The 15,024-nt window shown below is 46.5% G+C and overlaps 3 protein-coding genes across 3 annotated transcripts; 2 read left to right on the forward strand and 1 right to left on the reverse strand.

The window, feature by feature from the left end:
• Positions 1 to 727: 727 nt before the first annotated feature.
• Positions 728 to 3,140, reverse strand: SCP_0300690 (hypothetical protein; the record flags this gene model as incomplete). The annotated part of the gene is made up of 5 exons (XM_027755466.1): positions 728 to 2,034; positions 2,092 to 2,198; positions 2,252 to 2,380; positions 2,436 to 2,758; positions 2,859 to 3,140. 5 exons carry the CDS (start codon positions 3,138 to 3,140, stop codon positions 728 to 730), a joined length of 2,148 nt encoding a protein of 715 aa, XP_027611267.1.
• Positions 3,141 to 3,390: 250 nt separating this feature from the next.
• On the forward strand, positions 3,391 to 4,139 carry SCP_0300700 (hypothetical protein; the record flags this gene model as incomplete). The annotated part of the gene is made up of 2 exons (XM_027755467.1): positions 3,391 to 3,526; positions 3,577 to 4,139. 2 exons carry the CDS (start codon positions 3,391 to 3,393, stop codon positions 4,137 to 4,139), a joined length of 699 nt encoding a protein of 232 aa, XP_027611268.1.
• Positions 4,140 to 5,198: 1,059 nt separating this feature from the next.
• Positions 5,199 to 6,386, forward strand: SCP_0300710 (hypothetical protein; the record flags this gene model as incomplete). Its single annotated transcript, XM_027755468.1, has 4 exons — positions 5,199 to 5,289; positions 5,427 to 5,516; positions 5,570 to 5,708; positions 5,759 to 6,386. 4 exons carry the CDS (start codon positions 5,199 to 5,201, stop codon positions 6,384 to 6,386), a joined length of 948 nt encoding a protein of 315 aa, XP_027611269.1.
• Between the last annotated feature and the right edge of the window lie 8,638 nt (positions 6,387 to 15,024).

Here is a 15,024-nt window from a genome sequence, read left to right on the forward strand (position 1 = left end):
GGGTCCGTGCGCTCCTGCCCATGGCGAGGCACTTTGTGGGCCCGATTGGGATGATATCCCGCCCTCCCTTGCTTCCTCGCCTCTTGCCGCTCTCTACCCCCTGATCTAAGATCTGAAATCTCACCTGATCTCGGGGATGGTGGCTCGGGCTGATCCTCCTGATGGGCTCCACCCATCCTCACCCTGCGGAGTTTGAAGTACTCTGAGAAGTTCACATTTGCGCTGCAAGAGAACGCATGGAAGGTAGGAGCACAGTTTTCGAGCACTTGACCTCATTGTAATACAGTACATAGTTTCTTTATTAGCCACAATGTTGAAAATATATTTTATGTTTTAGTTCCTTGCCAGTTTTGTGTAAGTACACCTAATCCTGAACTTTGAACTAAGTTCATTCTGTCCTTAGTCTCTGAGGATCGTCCATCATTGTGCTCTTGTCTGATCATGAACAATATTACATTGTCATGACCATTTTTACATTATTTTATCTACTACTGACTGCTATGCCGGCACTGCTGAGAACACACTTCAAGATATATCTACTACGACACTGGACGATAAATGCGAGAAAGAGATGAAACCATACATACCAAGAACACTCGCACCATGTCTATTACGGCCCCACCTTCCGCTTCTTTCTGCCCACTTCGCCATCTCCTGCCGCACCTCGCTTCTTCTGCATTTGGAGCACCTCATTCTCCTGGTCTTCTCGACGTCTCTCGCTGTACAGTCATATCGAATCAGGCGGTGCTGGCATTTTGCGCACGCGCGAAGGTCGGTCACTCATCGAGACATTGGGGGGCACCTCCGCAGGCCCTTCTTGAATATGCATGACCGGAGTTTCCGAAATGCCTTGGTCCTTCTGTTTGGCCTTTCTCCTGGGGCGGCCTCTCGGTTTCACTACTGATTTCCCCTTGACAGGCACAGAGCTGGCTGACTTGTCCACCGGTGACTGCACAGGTTCAGAGGGTGCAGAGGATGTTGGCGAGATAGGAGACAAGATGAGAGAGGATGACCTCGGTGGAGAAGCGCTCGGTGGAGGTGCAATGAAATTGGTGGTGGCAGGTGCAACAATCATCGCTGCAGTTTCTTCGATAGGCTGTTCGATGAGACTGCCGGGCGAGGATTGAGAGATAGGAGATGAGAAGAGAGACGACCTCGGCGGAGATGAGCTCAGTGCAGGCACAACAAAATCGGTGGTGGCGGGCGCAACAGTTGTTGCTACAGTCTCTTTGATAGACTGTTCGATGAGACTCGGGCTGGGCGAGGACCGAGCAACCAGAAGGTCAGGCGCTGGCTCGACTGCAGATTCAACTTGCGCATCAGACTGCGGGAAGGGAGTGACAAGTGCTGTATCAGCTGCATGTGTGGCATCAGTCGGGATGATGGGCGGTAGGAAGGGAACAAAGAGCACTGGTTCAGCTGCCAATGCAGCCCCGCCGGCAGCTGGGGCCAATGGGAAATCCATGAGTGTGGGCATGACTCCACCAATGGAAGGCAGGAGCAGACCGACAGTAGGCAGGACAGGCGGCACATCAGGTGGTGCCAAGATGCTTGCCTGGTTGAGACCGAGACCATATGCTGACAGGTCGAGGCCAGCGAAGTTCCAATCACCTGCAGGAGGCTCCAAATCCGGGATGAGTTCCCCAGCTGAAGAGCTTGTCGAGGGTAAGTGGATTCCAGTCCAGTCGAAGTCAGGGTCCCACGGAAGAACCTGTGGGTTGTTGGCGGCCGATGACACGACGAGGGAGGAAGCCACGCTGTGAATGACCATGACAGAAGTGTCATTGACAGATGAAGCACGCGCTGGCACCTGAGTGCTGACAGGTGTCGCATGTCTGCGCACGATGTTGTCAGAAGTGGTCCTGCCCGACGCGAGAGCCCCTACGATGCCAAGCTCCCCATCTTCATTATTCAAGGTGTTGTCCAGCGCCTCCAAATCTGCCACAGTCATTGCAGTGATATCAGGCTCATCTGAATCCTCTTCATTCGCAGGTTTAGGTGAATTCAACGCACGCGCGAGATGGATGTTCGGTGCTTCGAAAAAGAGGCCGCATCAGTATAATTAGTATATTTAGAACAAGGAAGATGTACGATAGACATTTTTGATAAACCGCCTGAACCCCTTCTCGCACATCTTGTCGTACTCGGAATAGCACTGGCCGAAATTGTGCACATTTTGATCTACTCTGCTGTGAAAGCTATAAGGGATCAGATCTCATTATTGGAACCGCCACATGGTAGAAGTACTCACAAAAGAACTTGAAGGTCTCCTCCTGCCTCAGGCACAGGCCTGCAGCAGACGACAGAGAACTTGAAGCCGCTGTGAAGGCAGAGCTCATCGAAGAACTGCTTGAGGATGGTGGGCAAGTCATCAATAACCCTGCATTCCTTGTAAGTAAATTTGCGTGCTGTCACCGCTGAGCGAGGAGACTCACATTTGGGAGTTGGTGTGCGATGACTCCTGCATCTCTGAATCAGTCCCTTTCTTCTCCTCCACAGCCACCTTCAAGTGTTCGACCTCAGCAAAGATCTCTGCCCTCACCTCTGCAGTCTCTCCCTCAAATTTCTCACCAGTCACCTTTTTGATCACTTCGAGTACCTCTGACCGTGTCAAATTGTGGGACTTGATCTGGTCACGCATGCTGTCCTTCACCCTCGTCTTGTAGTACATACGAGAATACACCTCGACTGCCTTCAACCACCTCATGCGTATTGTGCCAGACAAAAATGGTGTGATTAAGGGGTTGGCGTGTCCCACCTGACACATTTTGTTGGATCAGTTGTTGTACCAAGTCCGTATTTGCTACGAAAGCAACCTGCATTAGTACGAGAAGCATTTCACTGTCACCTCGACTCACCTGCTTCCGCTTCTCAATAGCGGCCCTCAGCACTCCTGCGCGCAGCACAGCGTGTTCGCTGTAGAGTGGGACAGACAGATCTGGCACTGCACCATAGATCTTCAGCTCCTCGCTGAAGCTTTGCAAGAACGCAGGGCAGACAAGGTCCCAGAACATTTGCAGCGTTCCCTTCTTCTGGTGCTCGTAAAATGACCCGAGTCTCACCTCCAAGAACACGAGCTCGTCAGCTGAGGCCCAACCCTTTGGCACCATTATTAAAACAAAGTCATCGCCAAGAGTCATGATAGATAACACAGATGAGTGAGAGAAAAGCAGCATGAGTCTGGAAGCTAGGGTATAGAGGAACGTGGGCGGACACTTATCTGGCCAATTGGAGCATTCCCCTGCCATCTCAGCATGCATCGAGGATCTCAGAAGGTGAGTTTCCATTTTCCTAGTAGGCTTATCATCCAATCAGCATGCGAGAGAGGTCTATATAATGGCCACCACTCCCCACAGATATGATCATTGATCTTAATCTCTGCCTATCCCCATGACCCAGCTCAGCTCGAAGTCGGCCGGCACAAAAGAGGTTCCTGCTGCCTTCGCACTGGGGGACCTTCTTGATGCCATCAAGCAGATCATCAACATGCAGGCGCAGCTGGTTACTGCGGTATCTGCACTCCAGGGTATGTCACTTCCTCATTACACTACTGTGGGACTGACAATAAGTATACAGCTGCAGCCACTGCATCGGTGGCGGCGACTCCTGGAGAGCCCACCGTGGAGCTCCCTGAGGATGTGCCCACTGTCGATCTGCTGACACTGACACTCACAGTCATCGCACCCGTCATTGAGCAGCTGGCTGCTGCCCCACCTCCCATGATCACTCCTGTTACCATCATCGAGCAGCCAGCTGTGGCACCCACTCATCCCATCGTCACATCCATTGCTGAGCCCATGGCCACTGTCAATCCCGTCACCCTCATCGAGCAGCCGGCCACTGCTCCACCTCTTCCCATCATCACCACCACTCCCGCCATCACCACCGCTCCCGTCCTGCAGCTGCCAACTGCTGTCCTCTTGCCTCCCGTCATCATTGATGCTCCCGTTCCTCATGCTACAATGGCTGCTGTCGCATTTGGACGTCCCCCAGCATACCACGTGGTTGCTGTCGGTGCTGCTGTGCAACCACCTCCCCCACCTCCCCCTGCTCCTCCTGTGGCAGCCCCGGTGATCCCTCTTCCTGCTGCCCCATGCTGGTACATCGTGGTCAAGGGACACGCTGTTGGCGTGTTCTAAGGATGGTAAGTAATTTATTCAAATCTATCACTATCTAGCCTTATACCCTCCCCGCTAGGACTGTCATTTCTCCTCTCATCACTGGGGTCTCCTGCGCTGTGTTCCAACAGTACCTGAGCGAGGCAGAGGCAAAAAATGCCTTCAACATCACAGATGCCACCGGAGACGTCCAGATCCTTCCATGAGCGGCATGCTGGGTGCTTGCAGCATGGTGGGACACTCATGGGAATTTACATTTTTAGCTTGCCTTCCATCACACAATTTCTTGGTAGTAGTACCATGTAGTGCTACAAATGTACTCTGACGATGCCCCTCGGGGCCTGTGTTGTGGAGTGCCGGCATGCCCTCATTCAGAAAAAAATCTCCCCGTGGACTGGATAGATGCTCCGCCATCCGAGAGGTAAAAGTTTGTTAGTGCGTGTCAGGAGTGTCAACATCTGAGTTTGTTTGACTTCATAGGTGGCTCGACCGCCTCTTTGTGGCGATTGATGGGAACTTCCGAATGAAGCGGAAGAAGGTCTCAAGTGTGGAGAAGGATCCGAGTCTCAATCATGGGTTTGTGTACTTCGTTGAACAGGGTGCATTCCAGGACTATTTGGGGAAGTTTCAAGACTGGAAGAGCCTTCGACCTGCAATGAGCATGATGTGTTGAAGCTTGCCAACTTCAAGGGCTCCACAGGACTTGCCGCAAGTGGTATCACAACTGTCGACTGCGCTCACCATGACATGAAGCATCCGTGTTTCATCGGAGATTTGCAGAAGGGAGAACGGTACGTTATCTGTCGTGCATGGTGAGCATGTGACTGACATAGTGGGTTAGATATATCAACATGGATTATGTATTTTTTGAGAGCCTTGCCAACAATGAGCTGCAGGAGATCGTGGTCTCATATGACATTACATGCCAGTGGTCGAAACACTTTCATCATCCTGAAGTTCCATGCCTCGGCACACCGCCAATCCTGCCAGACTGACTACTCTTTCTACTACACCCCCCATGTCGGATGCACGGATGGCGAAGCCGTAGAGCGTGCATGGGCATTCACCAACGCTTTTGCCATGAGCACCAAGGAGATGGGACCTGGGTCTCGGTGTGACCTTCTTGATGATATTTTTGGTGATTACAACTGGCGCAAGGTGTGCAATCAAGGTATGTAGTTCGTGGTTGTGAGATACACTAGCTTACATGCCCGATAGCCCCAACTCTTCTCGCCAAAATAAAAACTGCCATACCTGAACATGATGAGCACGTCCCCTCCTTCTAACAGTTCACTGCAGTGCTCCCAGGTGGCCTTGTTCAAGAATGGACAAAAATTGTGGAAGCGTGGGAAGCAGACCCAAAGAACGCTCCCAATCGTCTTACGGTGACGCAACCGAGTATGTCCTTTTGCATGATCTGTGTGCATAGTGCTAATCCCCATGGTTCCAAGCAATTTCTCAGGCAGCCGTACACTTGCAGCTGGCTGAGGAGGATGCTGAACTTCTCAAGCGGGGGCTCAGGATGAACATTCACCACGAAGTGTCCCCAAGTATGATGATAATGGCTGGCTTAGAATTGCAAGAGCAACAGTAAGTACACAGACACCTAATGATGATTGTCAAACTAATCTTTTATGCAGACATCATCTCAGGACAGATATTGCCGCGATGACCCAACATGCCACAGACCTCCAGCGTGTGAAGATAATTGAGTGGCGTAATGCATTGCAGCAGAAGATTGACAATTGGATGGAAACTCAACAACTGTACATGCCCGGGGTTGTAGGCTTGTGGACGGAGGATATCGCTGAGCGTGGTGCTGAACAAGAGGTGGCCGTGCAAGACATGAAGCTCTATCTGCCATCTGAGGTGGTTGGCATCGTGTTGGTGGGCCAGATATCGTGCGATGACCAGCTGAGCATCTACGAGTTTCACCTCCGTGTTGCTCAAGCTTTCAATGTGCTCAATGACATGTGTTGCCACCTGCGCCTGTGGTCCCAGATGTACAAGCTGAAGGATCGGTTCGTGCAGGGTCAGCACCACAATACAAGGGCAAAGACGACAATTGCCGGTGTCCAGGAGAAGATAGATGCAGATGTGGTGCGGTACCGACATGCTTGCACTTCTGTGGTACATCTCAGTCTGCTGCTCGTCGGTCACTGCATGGTCCCACCTGACCTAAGGGTGCTGGAAGACAAGGATATTCGTGAGATGATAGAGGGAGAGGAAGGCGATACAGAGGGATGGCGGTCGCTCTCTTGGATCTGAAGGGTGCAAGGACTCGAGGATGATGCAGGGAGCAATGATCTAAATGACACCCGAGTACAGGAAGGTCCGCACATTACCTTTTTCCATCTCAATTTGTACTGCTAACCTTTCATAACAGCTGTCCGGATTGAGTGGTGCAAGGCTCGTGCCAGGGCGCATCAATGGACTAAAGAATGCAAACAGGTCAAGGAAGAGATATGCCGCATCCCCGAGTTTCATGAATGGCATGCCCACTGGTGGGAGGAGCAGGCGGCAAGGTGAACCATGGCAACCGTGGAGGAACAGGAGGGGCTCATCATGTGCACCTATCACCAGGCCGCCATTCAGCATGAAATGGCCGCATTTGCCAAATATGCATTCCGTTTTGTGCTGGTGTGGTTGAACAGCGGAGAGATCCCTGCTGACAGTGATGAGTAGTGGGGGGCGCTGAGGCTTCGCGCTTGCTAAGCGGCGGTATATTTCAGAGTGCAAGTATCATGTTTTGTGGCCATCTTTTCACTAACGTCTTTCTTCTTGTGTATGATACTTGGCTCTACTTGTAGAGCAGACGTCCATGCGTGGTGAGGGTCTTGATATATTTTGATGTCCGTGCATTGTGGCACCAGTTTCTCCAGTTGGCTAGAGTGTTTGATAGTATTCTTGTGTGTACCTGCTCCATCTACCTATGTTGATAGCGAGATTAATGTATTTATTGCAATTCCGAGAGTATTGGCATGGATGATGTCACGGAATATCAGGCGGTGAGGCAGCGCTGACATGTCGATCTGGATCTGATCATCTGGAGGAGATCTGATACAGATGATGAGATCTGACCCATAGCTTTGGTAGCGCCAGATGGGGCAGGGCGGGGAAGGTGGGCGGGCAGGTGGGAGCTGATGTAATTGGAAATTACTCCGTTGGGAAGGCGCACTCGGCGAGGTGGCAAGATACATGGCGTGGGGGTGGCGGATGTGCCGGAAAGGCGGCCCTACTGTAGTCTCAGGCATTCATATATAAGTGATACATCAGTAGCTGTCAGGGGAGCCATTAATACATAACCATTATGCTACCAGTACAGTAGTTTATGTATCACTCTGCCAACTAGTGGTGCGCAATCTGTAGTCCGAGGAGCTCAGAAGTCCGAGGAGACAACCTGGCATGTTCCTCCAAACATGTGTTATACCTGGTTCAGTTTATCCTTTTTCACCTGTATCTACTCAACGCCTCGGCGCGATCGCTAGCTATAGCTGGCAGCGCTGATCGTGCTGTATATACCTTACCATTGCTCGTTGGATGCCCCAGAGACTCTTTGTCCTGGTGCATCCACATACATCTACCTCTGCCTATTTACATGTACTGTTACTTACAGCCATTGCAGTGACCTCTGTGTCACTGCAAGGTATGAATATATATAGAGACTCTTTGTCCTGGTGCATCCACTGACCTCCATGTCACTGCAAGGATGCTCTCTGGTCTGTCTGCCCTCCAGCCATACTGCTGCGCTCACTCGGCTTTGCCATTCTGACCTAAGTTGGTCGCCCTGTTGCTTCTCGCACTCTGATACACTCTGTGGCACATTTTAATGAAAATTAGTGTCTGTAACTGAGTGCATTATATGCTGTCTAAATAGAATAAAAAGGCTGCTTATGTACAGTTTCAGGTGAGGTGCACAACTATGATAACATTAATATGCAGTCAAATCTGCACACTGGGACTTTTCTCATATTCAATGCATGTTCTGCTGGTAAAAATCATGACTTGCAGTACTTGTGATATCATGGAAATTTTTTTAGGTTGCAGGAGAACCTCACTGCATTCAGATAGCTACAGTGAATGCAACCATACTGGGCTGAAGTTTAATTGTGCTATAAGATGGACATGCACTCTTGCCCGAAGGGCGAGGAGAAAATTTGAAGGAGTTCTGCATGCCATTGATATGTAAAACTTACAGAGCCTGGGTTTCTTTAGTTGCATCACTAGAAGAGCAATCTCCGCAGTTGTGTTTGCATGTCTTACTGTACTACATGGTTTGAATATAACTCTAGAAAATCATCTTGGATTTTGTGTAAGTGACATGAAACCCGATGTCCATACACCAAGGCACCTGTGTCAATAGATGTCAAAGGTAATCTTGAGATTATGTAGTCTGATAAGCAGCATAAATTTATAAGAGCTTATAGTATAAAGGCGATGCTCTGGCCGAGTTGGTCGAAATGCTACAGTATATTGACTTTGTGTTTAATTGTGACAGTGAACAGAACTCAAAAGAAAATGTTTTTAATCAGCAGCATAAAAGCTTGTATGAAAAAACTATAAGCACTTACACATGCAGACTATAAGCACTCACCTAATTGAGCTACAAGTACTTATACTTGAAGTAAGTAAAACAGACTATATAATCTTAAGATTAACAATGTTTACTATTGCCTGTGTGCAGGAGTTGAGGACATGCTGGGCATCACACAAAGCTGCAGAGTGAATACTTTCTCACTTGCTTGAATTAATTTCATTTAATTTATTTAATTTCCTGCCGACCCTACCACTATAAGGAGACTGCCGTAATTTCCATGTCAGACCTCCAGGCATATGGCCACGTGTCTCAGCAAATATAATATTGGCACCAACTACTATTTGGCATCGTCCACATGCTGTGCACACACCGCACATCAGGTCGCGCTCATCATTGTTGGGGTAATGAGCTCGACTATCTTTTCATTTTCTCGATTCTGGCCCTTTTTTATTCTTCATATACAGTATTTTTGGTGTACCAATTATAGAGTATACTAATGGGTGAATCATACTATGGCTTACAAGATCGTCAGCACCCCCTCTGTAAGGAGCCTAGATCCTTATGCTCACCAGGGCTGCAGTGGACTCAATATATAGCCAAAGTAAGCTAAGACTGAGTGTAGATACAGCTAGATGGTGAGTGTAAAGGATATAAAGCAACTTGCTTAGGTAAGTAGTAAGCAGTCCATAACGAGTAACAGTTGTCAGAACCGACCCATTACACCCTCCAAGTCGGCACCTTGCTCAATTAGCCCTTTCCCCTCCCTCTACCCTTAGTTATCTCTTATATGTATGATTTTATAGTACTGCATTATTGTTGACGTTGAACGAGCTCAAACAGATCGGTATTGAAGGAGTCCCTTCTTAACCTGAAATGTAATGCACACTCACACTGGCTAGTCACTGGCCGAAGTCTGCTGCGAGCATCAGCAGTGGGGTTTCAAGGTGTGACATCCACCATAACACCGTCATCTAACCTCCCAGTGCAAAAAAATGAGACCATTACTGTTACAATGCTCTTCAGTTATGGCATGTCTTTTCTTTTTCTTTTCTTCATTCCCTTTACTTTACCAGGCCATGCTCTTCAGTTATGGCACATCTTTTCTTTTTCTTTTCTTCATTCCCTTTACTTTACCAGACCACATGATCCACCACATGACTCATCGGAGCGCAACCTCCGATTCTTTAATATCCAGATGTTCAGAACCCCTAGTCTAGGGTTACACCAGATCTAACTCCGGACCTTCCTCTTATCACGCATGCGAGACATGTATGTTCGCCTCACTGCCACCTTGTCCTGATACATGACAACTCAGTATCCCCATTAGTACTGATTATCTCTCACGATCTTATTCAGCTTTCCCATACATATTACTTCCTCGCTGTTACCTTGCCCAGACATCATTTCACCTTATCTAGCCAATGAATGATCCCGTATTACTGCATAGTACTGCGGATACCTTTTGTATAAATAGACGACCTTATCGAGCTGGATCCTCATCTTGACCTGATTACCATTAAACCAACTTTTCACTTGCCTCTGACTGAGATTGACCATTAGTAGCAGACAGCTACTGCGAGTCATAAGAATGAACTCTGATTGACCTTCAGTGCAAGGACATCACCAGAAGTGTCTCCTGAATGGACTTGTGTCTTAGACGAAGACTTTGTCTTGTGACGACTCAACTTGACACTTGTGTTTTACTGCTGTGTAACATTAGGTCGAGATCTCTTTACTCTCTGTGACTTCCCAAAGTCTAACAATGAACTACCAACTGGACCGAACCTTGTAGACTGAACGATACATCCAGATTCAATTGCTGAAGCGCCGTTTGAGATTACTTTGTAATTAAGGCAGCTGAAGGGATAGACTGATCACTCATCTTCGGAGAGGGGTCTGTCTGAGAGACCAATAGGCTGAGGAGGCTGAGGTAATCACTCGAGCAATTAGCAAATAGGTGTATCAGTTTAAAGACAGAAGACACTCTACAAGCTTGTTAGCCGACGATGAATGAACCCACTCAGTTGAGGATGGTGTGCAGTCTACGTGTAGACATAGGCCACACAGAAGAATCTATCCACACTGGATTTGAACTATATCAACCCGACTGCTCTTCCCTAGCAGTACCTTGAACTCCTCCCATCTCAAGCAGAGTGGGACGAGCAGAGGAACCACCAGTGGTGGCCAGTATTATATAACAATACTGCAGGTAGCTGGGCAAGGTGTTGTTCACTACTCACCAGTTCTTGTCAATTGTCAAAGTTATTGTTAACAACAGTCTGAGAGGATTGTAATACAATAACAACTTGTACAAAAAAACTTGCACTTAGCCAGGCTTGAACCTTGGTCTTCCAACTAACTACTCTATTAAACCATGCATTTCTCTTAGCCTCAATTCTATATAAGGCTACTGCCTTCTCTAATATACATATTAGAATCTTTTGTAATAACTACTATATCCTGTTGTTACTGTGGCTTCTAATAGTTATTTGCCTACATTTTTCTATTTATTTCACTCTTCTAATAGCTTTATTACATCTATAAATTTTGATATTACAGTTTTAATCTTATTTGAATATTTACTGAACTAAAAAGGAAATGCTTAATATTAGGCACTCAAAGACTTATTAACAGGGACATCAATCACTGTTAGAAGCCACAGTAAGAACAGAATATAGTAGTTATTACAGAAGATTCTAATATGTATATTAGAGAAGGCAGTAGCCTTATATAGAATTGAGGCTGAAAAGAATGCATGGTCCAATGGAGCAGTTGGTGGATTGTGTGTGCGGCATGTGCTTATGTAATCATGTGTCCGGAAGACCAGGGTTTAAGCCTGGCTAAGTGCAAGTTCTTTTGTACAAGTTGTTATTGTATTACAATCCTCTCAGACTGTTGTTAACAATAACTTTGACAATTAACAAGAACTGGTGAGTAGTGAACAACACCTTGCCTAGCTACCTGGGCCATTGTTATACAAAAGTGGGAACCACAGCTGGAGGAACGTACACGTTATAAATGGACAACCTCTATTCATTCGACCAGATCAATGTATTGATCACTCAGGCAACACTTTCAAAGCAACTCTACCCCATAATGTTGGAGAGTTTGTATTACGACATATTGCAGACAGCGGAATACCAATCTCTTATCAAGAAGAAAGACCAGACGGCCCTTGAAACCCCCCTGTCCAGAACCCCATACCCCAACTGACTCTTGTACCAATCGTACCTGCTTATATTCCACGAATGGACACAGCTATCATAGGTGAAGATCGTCACCATGTTAGCCAGAAGGAACTTGGCTTCAGAAAACCTGAGATCTTCAACGGATCAGACTGTTCGAAGCTCCAGGAATCCATAAACCAATGCAAGAATTATATGGCTGGGAATAGCCATATTTACCAAGAGGACAATCAAAAGATTGCATTTGTGCTGTTGCACATGCAAGGGGAAACAGCAGAATTGTGAGCTCAGAGTTTCATAGAAATGAAACTCATCGACGACGACTCTCTTTCTTATGGAAGTTGGAAGGAGTTCATCAAAGGATGTGAATAAAATATTTGGCAATGAAAATATTGAAGAGACCACTTGTACCTTGTTGTGTAACATCAAACAAGAATGTGCACTGCAGACAACTACATTGTCAAATTCCAATCGCTTGTACCTAAGGTGAAATTGGAAGATGCTGGAAATATTGAATATTTCAAGTGGAGACTTAACGACCCACTCCGACAAAGGATATATGGGATGGAAAGCATGCCCAAGACACTTGACAAGTGGTATGAATACACCTCGCAGTTTGACAACCAATAGAGATCTGCTCAGATCTTCAAGCGAGGAGCCACTACAACGACAAGAGGAAAAAGCTAATCTACCCATCATCCTTACTACTCGACTTCTACGAAGGATCCGAATACGATGAATGTTGATCGTATCAACATCTCGCACTTATCCTCAAATGAGCGACAGAAGAGAATGAAAGAAGAATTATGTTTCCTATGCAGAAAGAAGGGCCATATGGCCAACAACAGACAATTCCACTTCCAGTCTGGAAGTTTCACCCATGCTAGAATGATACAGCCTGGGTTGGACACTAATACAATCACATGGATCAAGAAGATGCGAGAAGACCTTGCACAGAAGAAGGAGATTTTGAAGGAAGAAACCAGAGAGGAACAGATCACCTATGTGCGAAACATCTTCAATGACATGACTGATGAAGAATGAACCCAATTGGGTTTTTGAAGCGATGGCCACTGGTAATGCATGGACCGTCGCATCTTACCATATCTCTCCTCATTATTTGTAACACTAGCAGAAATTCAATTACTATGAATATTTCATTGAGAGAGAAGGAAGATGTTGCAACAGAAGCCTTGATTGATTCCGGTGCTGCCAAAATGTTCATGCATGTTTGCTTTGCAGAAGAAAATAATTTTATTAAATGGAAATCATCGAAACTGATTAAAGTTGTAAATGCGGACAGGACACCAAATCAGATGGGGACCATTACCCACTGTACCTGGAAGATGATGAAGATTGGAGGAAGGAAGACACTTACTCGCTTCCTCTTAACCGGTATTGGCAAAGAGAATATACTTCTCAGCATGCCGTGGCTTAAACGCCTCAATCCGATGATTAATTGGAAACCGGTGACTTCTGGTTTGGCAAGGATGCCAAATGGCCACCGAAACCCAGTGTCGAAGACGTACCAGATGAGGAAGTTTCAATTTTCAAGGAAGATAACCTCCTGGAGTTAATCACCACTGAAACTTCTCCGACCTTATTTGGACATTCAGAATCTATCAGAGAAATCATGGCCGATGACACTGAGCGTGGCGAGTTACCTGCAGTGCGGAATGATACCGAACCAGATGACCCACCATTAGAACCCTCTATGGATCAATTTGATGATGACGATCTAGTTATCTCCTATATCGCAGGAGAACCAGTTATTGGAATATTTGAACTCATTTAGAAAGAGTCACCCTTGACGAATAAAGAAACTGAAACTGCAGTTTTCACCATACGAAGAGGCCCCACCATTGGGAGAATGACACACAGTACTTGATCCCCATTATTCTGTAATGCACAGAATACGGTCTTTTATAAACTATTTGGTAAATCACAGAAATTGGCACAACAGGCACACAAGAAAGTGTCCATTGTAAACAAACCCAAAACCATTGAGGAGTTGGTTCCCAACTAACTTTACAATTTGAAGTCAGTTTTTGAAAAGAAAGCAGTTGAACACTTCTCAGAAATCAGGCTTTGGGACCATGCCATAGACTTGAATCCTGATTTTATTCCATGTGACTGTAAGGTCTATCCATTATCACTCAAGGAACAAGGAGCGATAGATGACTTCATGGAAGAAAATTTGCGAAAGGGATATATTCGACCATTGAAATCACCCATGACCTCACCATTCTTCTTTGTTAGAAAGAAAGATGGAGCATTATGTTCCTGTCAGGATTACCATTACCTGGGACTGTGAAGAATGCATACCCCCTCTCACTCATTTCTGAACTCGTGGATCAACTCAAGGGTGCATCAATATTTACACAAATGGATTTACGCTTGGGATATAACAATGTCAGAGTCAAAGATGGTGACCAATGGAAGGGCACATTTAAAACAAACTGTGGACTTTTTGAACCTATGGTCATGTTCTTTGGACTCTGCAACTCCCCTGCAACCTTCCAAATGATGATGAATGCACTCTTCAAGGACATGATTGACGAATTAGTCATTTACATGGATGATGTCCTCACCTTCTCGAACAGTTTGGAAGAACATCATACTCAAACCTGATGCGTACTCCAACGACTCAAAGACAATGACCTATTCCTTAAACCAGAAAAGTGCTTCTTTGACGTTAAGGAAGTTGAATTCCTAGGCATGATCATTTGAGAAAACTACATAGGCATGGACCCTATCAAACTTAAAGGAATTGCGGAATGGCCTGAACCAAGCACGGTAAAAGATGTTCGCTCTTTCCTCGGGTTTGGAAACTTCTACCAGAAATTCATTGCCAACTTCTCAGATATTGCCAAACTATTGATGAACCTTACAGCATACCGCTGCTGGATCTCCACCTTTTGAATGGACAACGGAATGTCAGACAGCTTTTGATACATTGAAATGACGATTCAGTACTGCCCCAGTGTTGTTGCTGCCCGACAAAGCAGAACCCTTTATTGTCCAATCTGACGCTTCCAAGTTTGCTACGGGTGCAGTTTTACGACAAGCCGATATCAATGGAGAACTCCATCCTTGTGCCTACATTTCACAGATGCTTAATCCAGCTGAATGGAAGTACGAAATCTATGACCACGAACTCCTCGAAATCATTCAAGCCCTTACT

This window comes from Sparassis crispa, assembly GCF_003851025.1.
Source record: "Sparassis crispa DNA, contig_000002F, whole genome shotgun sequence".
Classification (NCBI taxonomy): Eukaryota; Fungi; Basidiomycota; class Agaricomycetes; order Polyporales; family Sparassidaceae; genus Sparassis; species Sparassis crispa.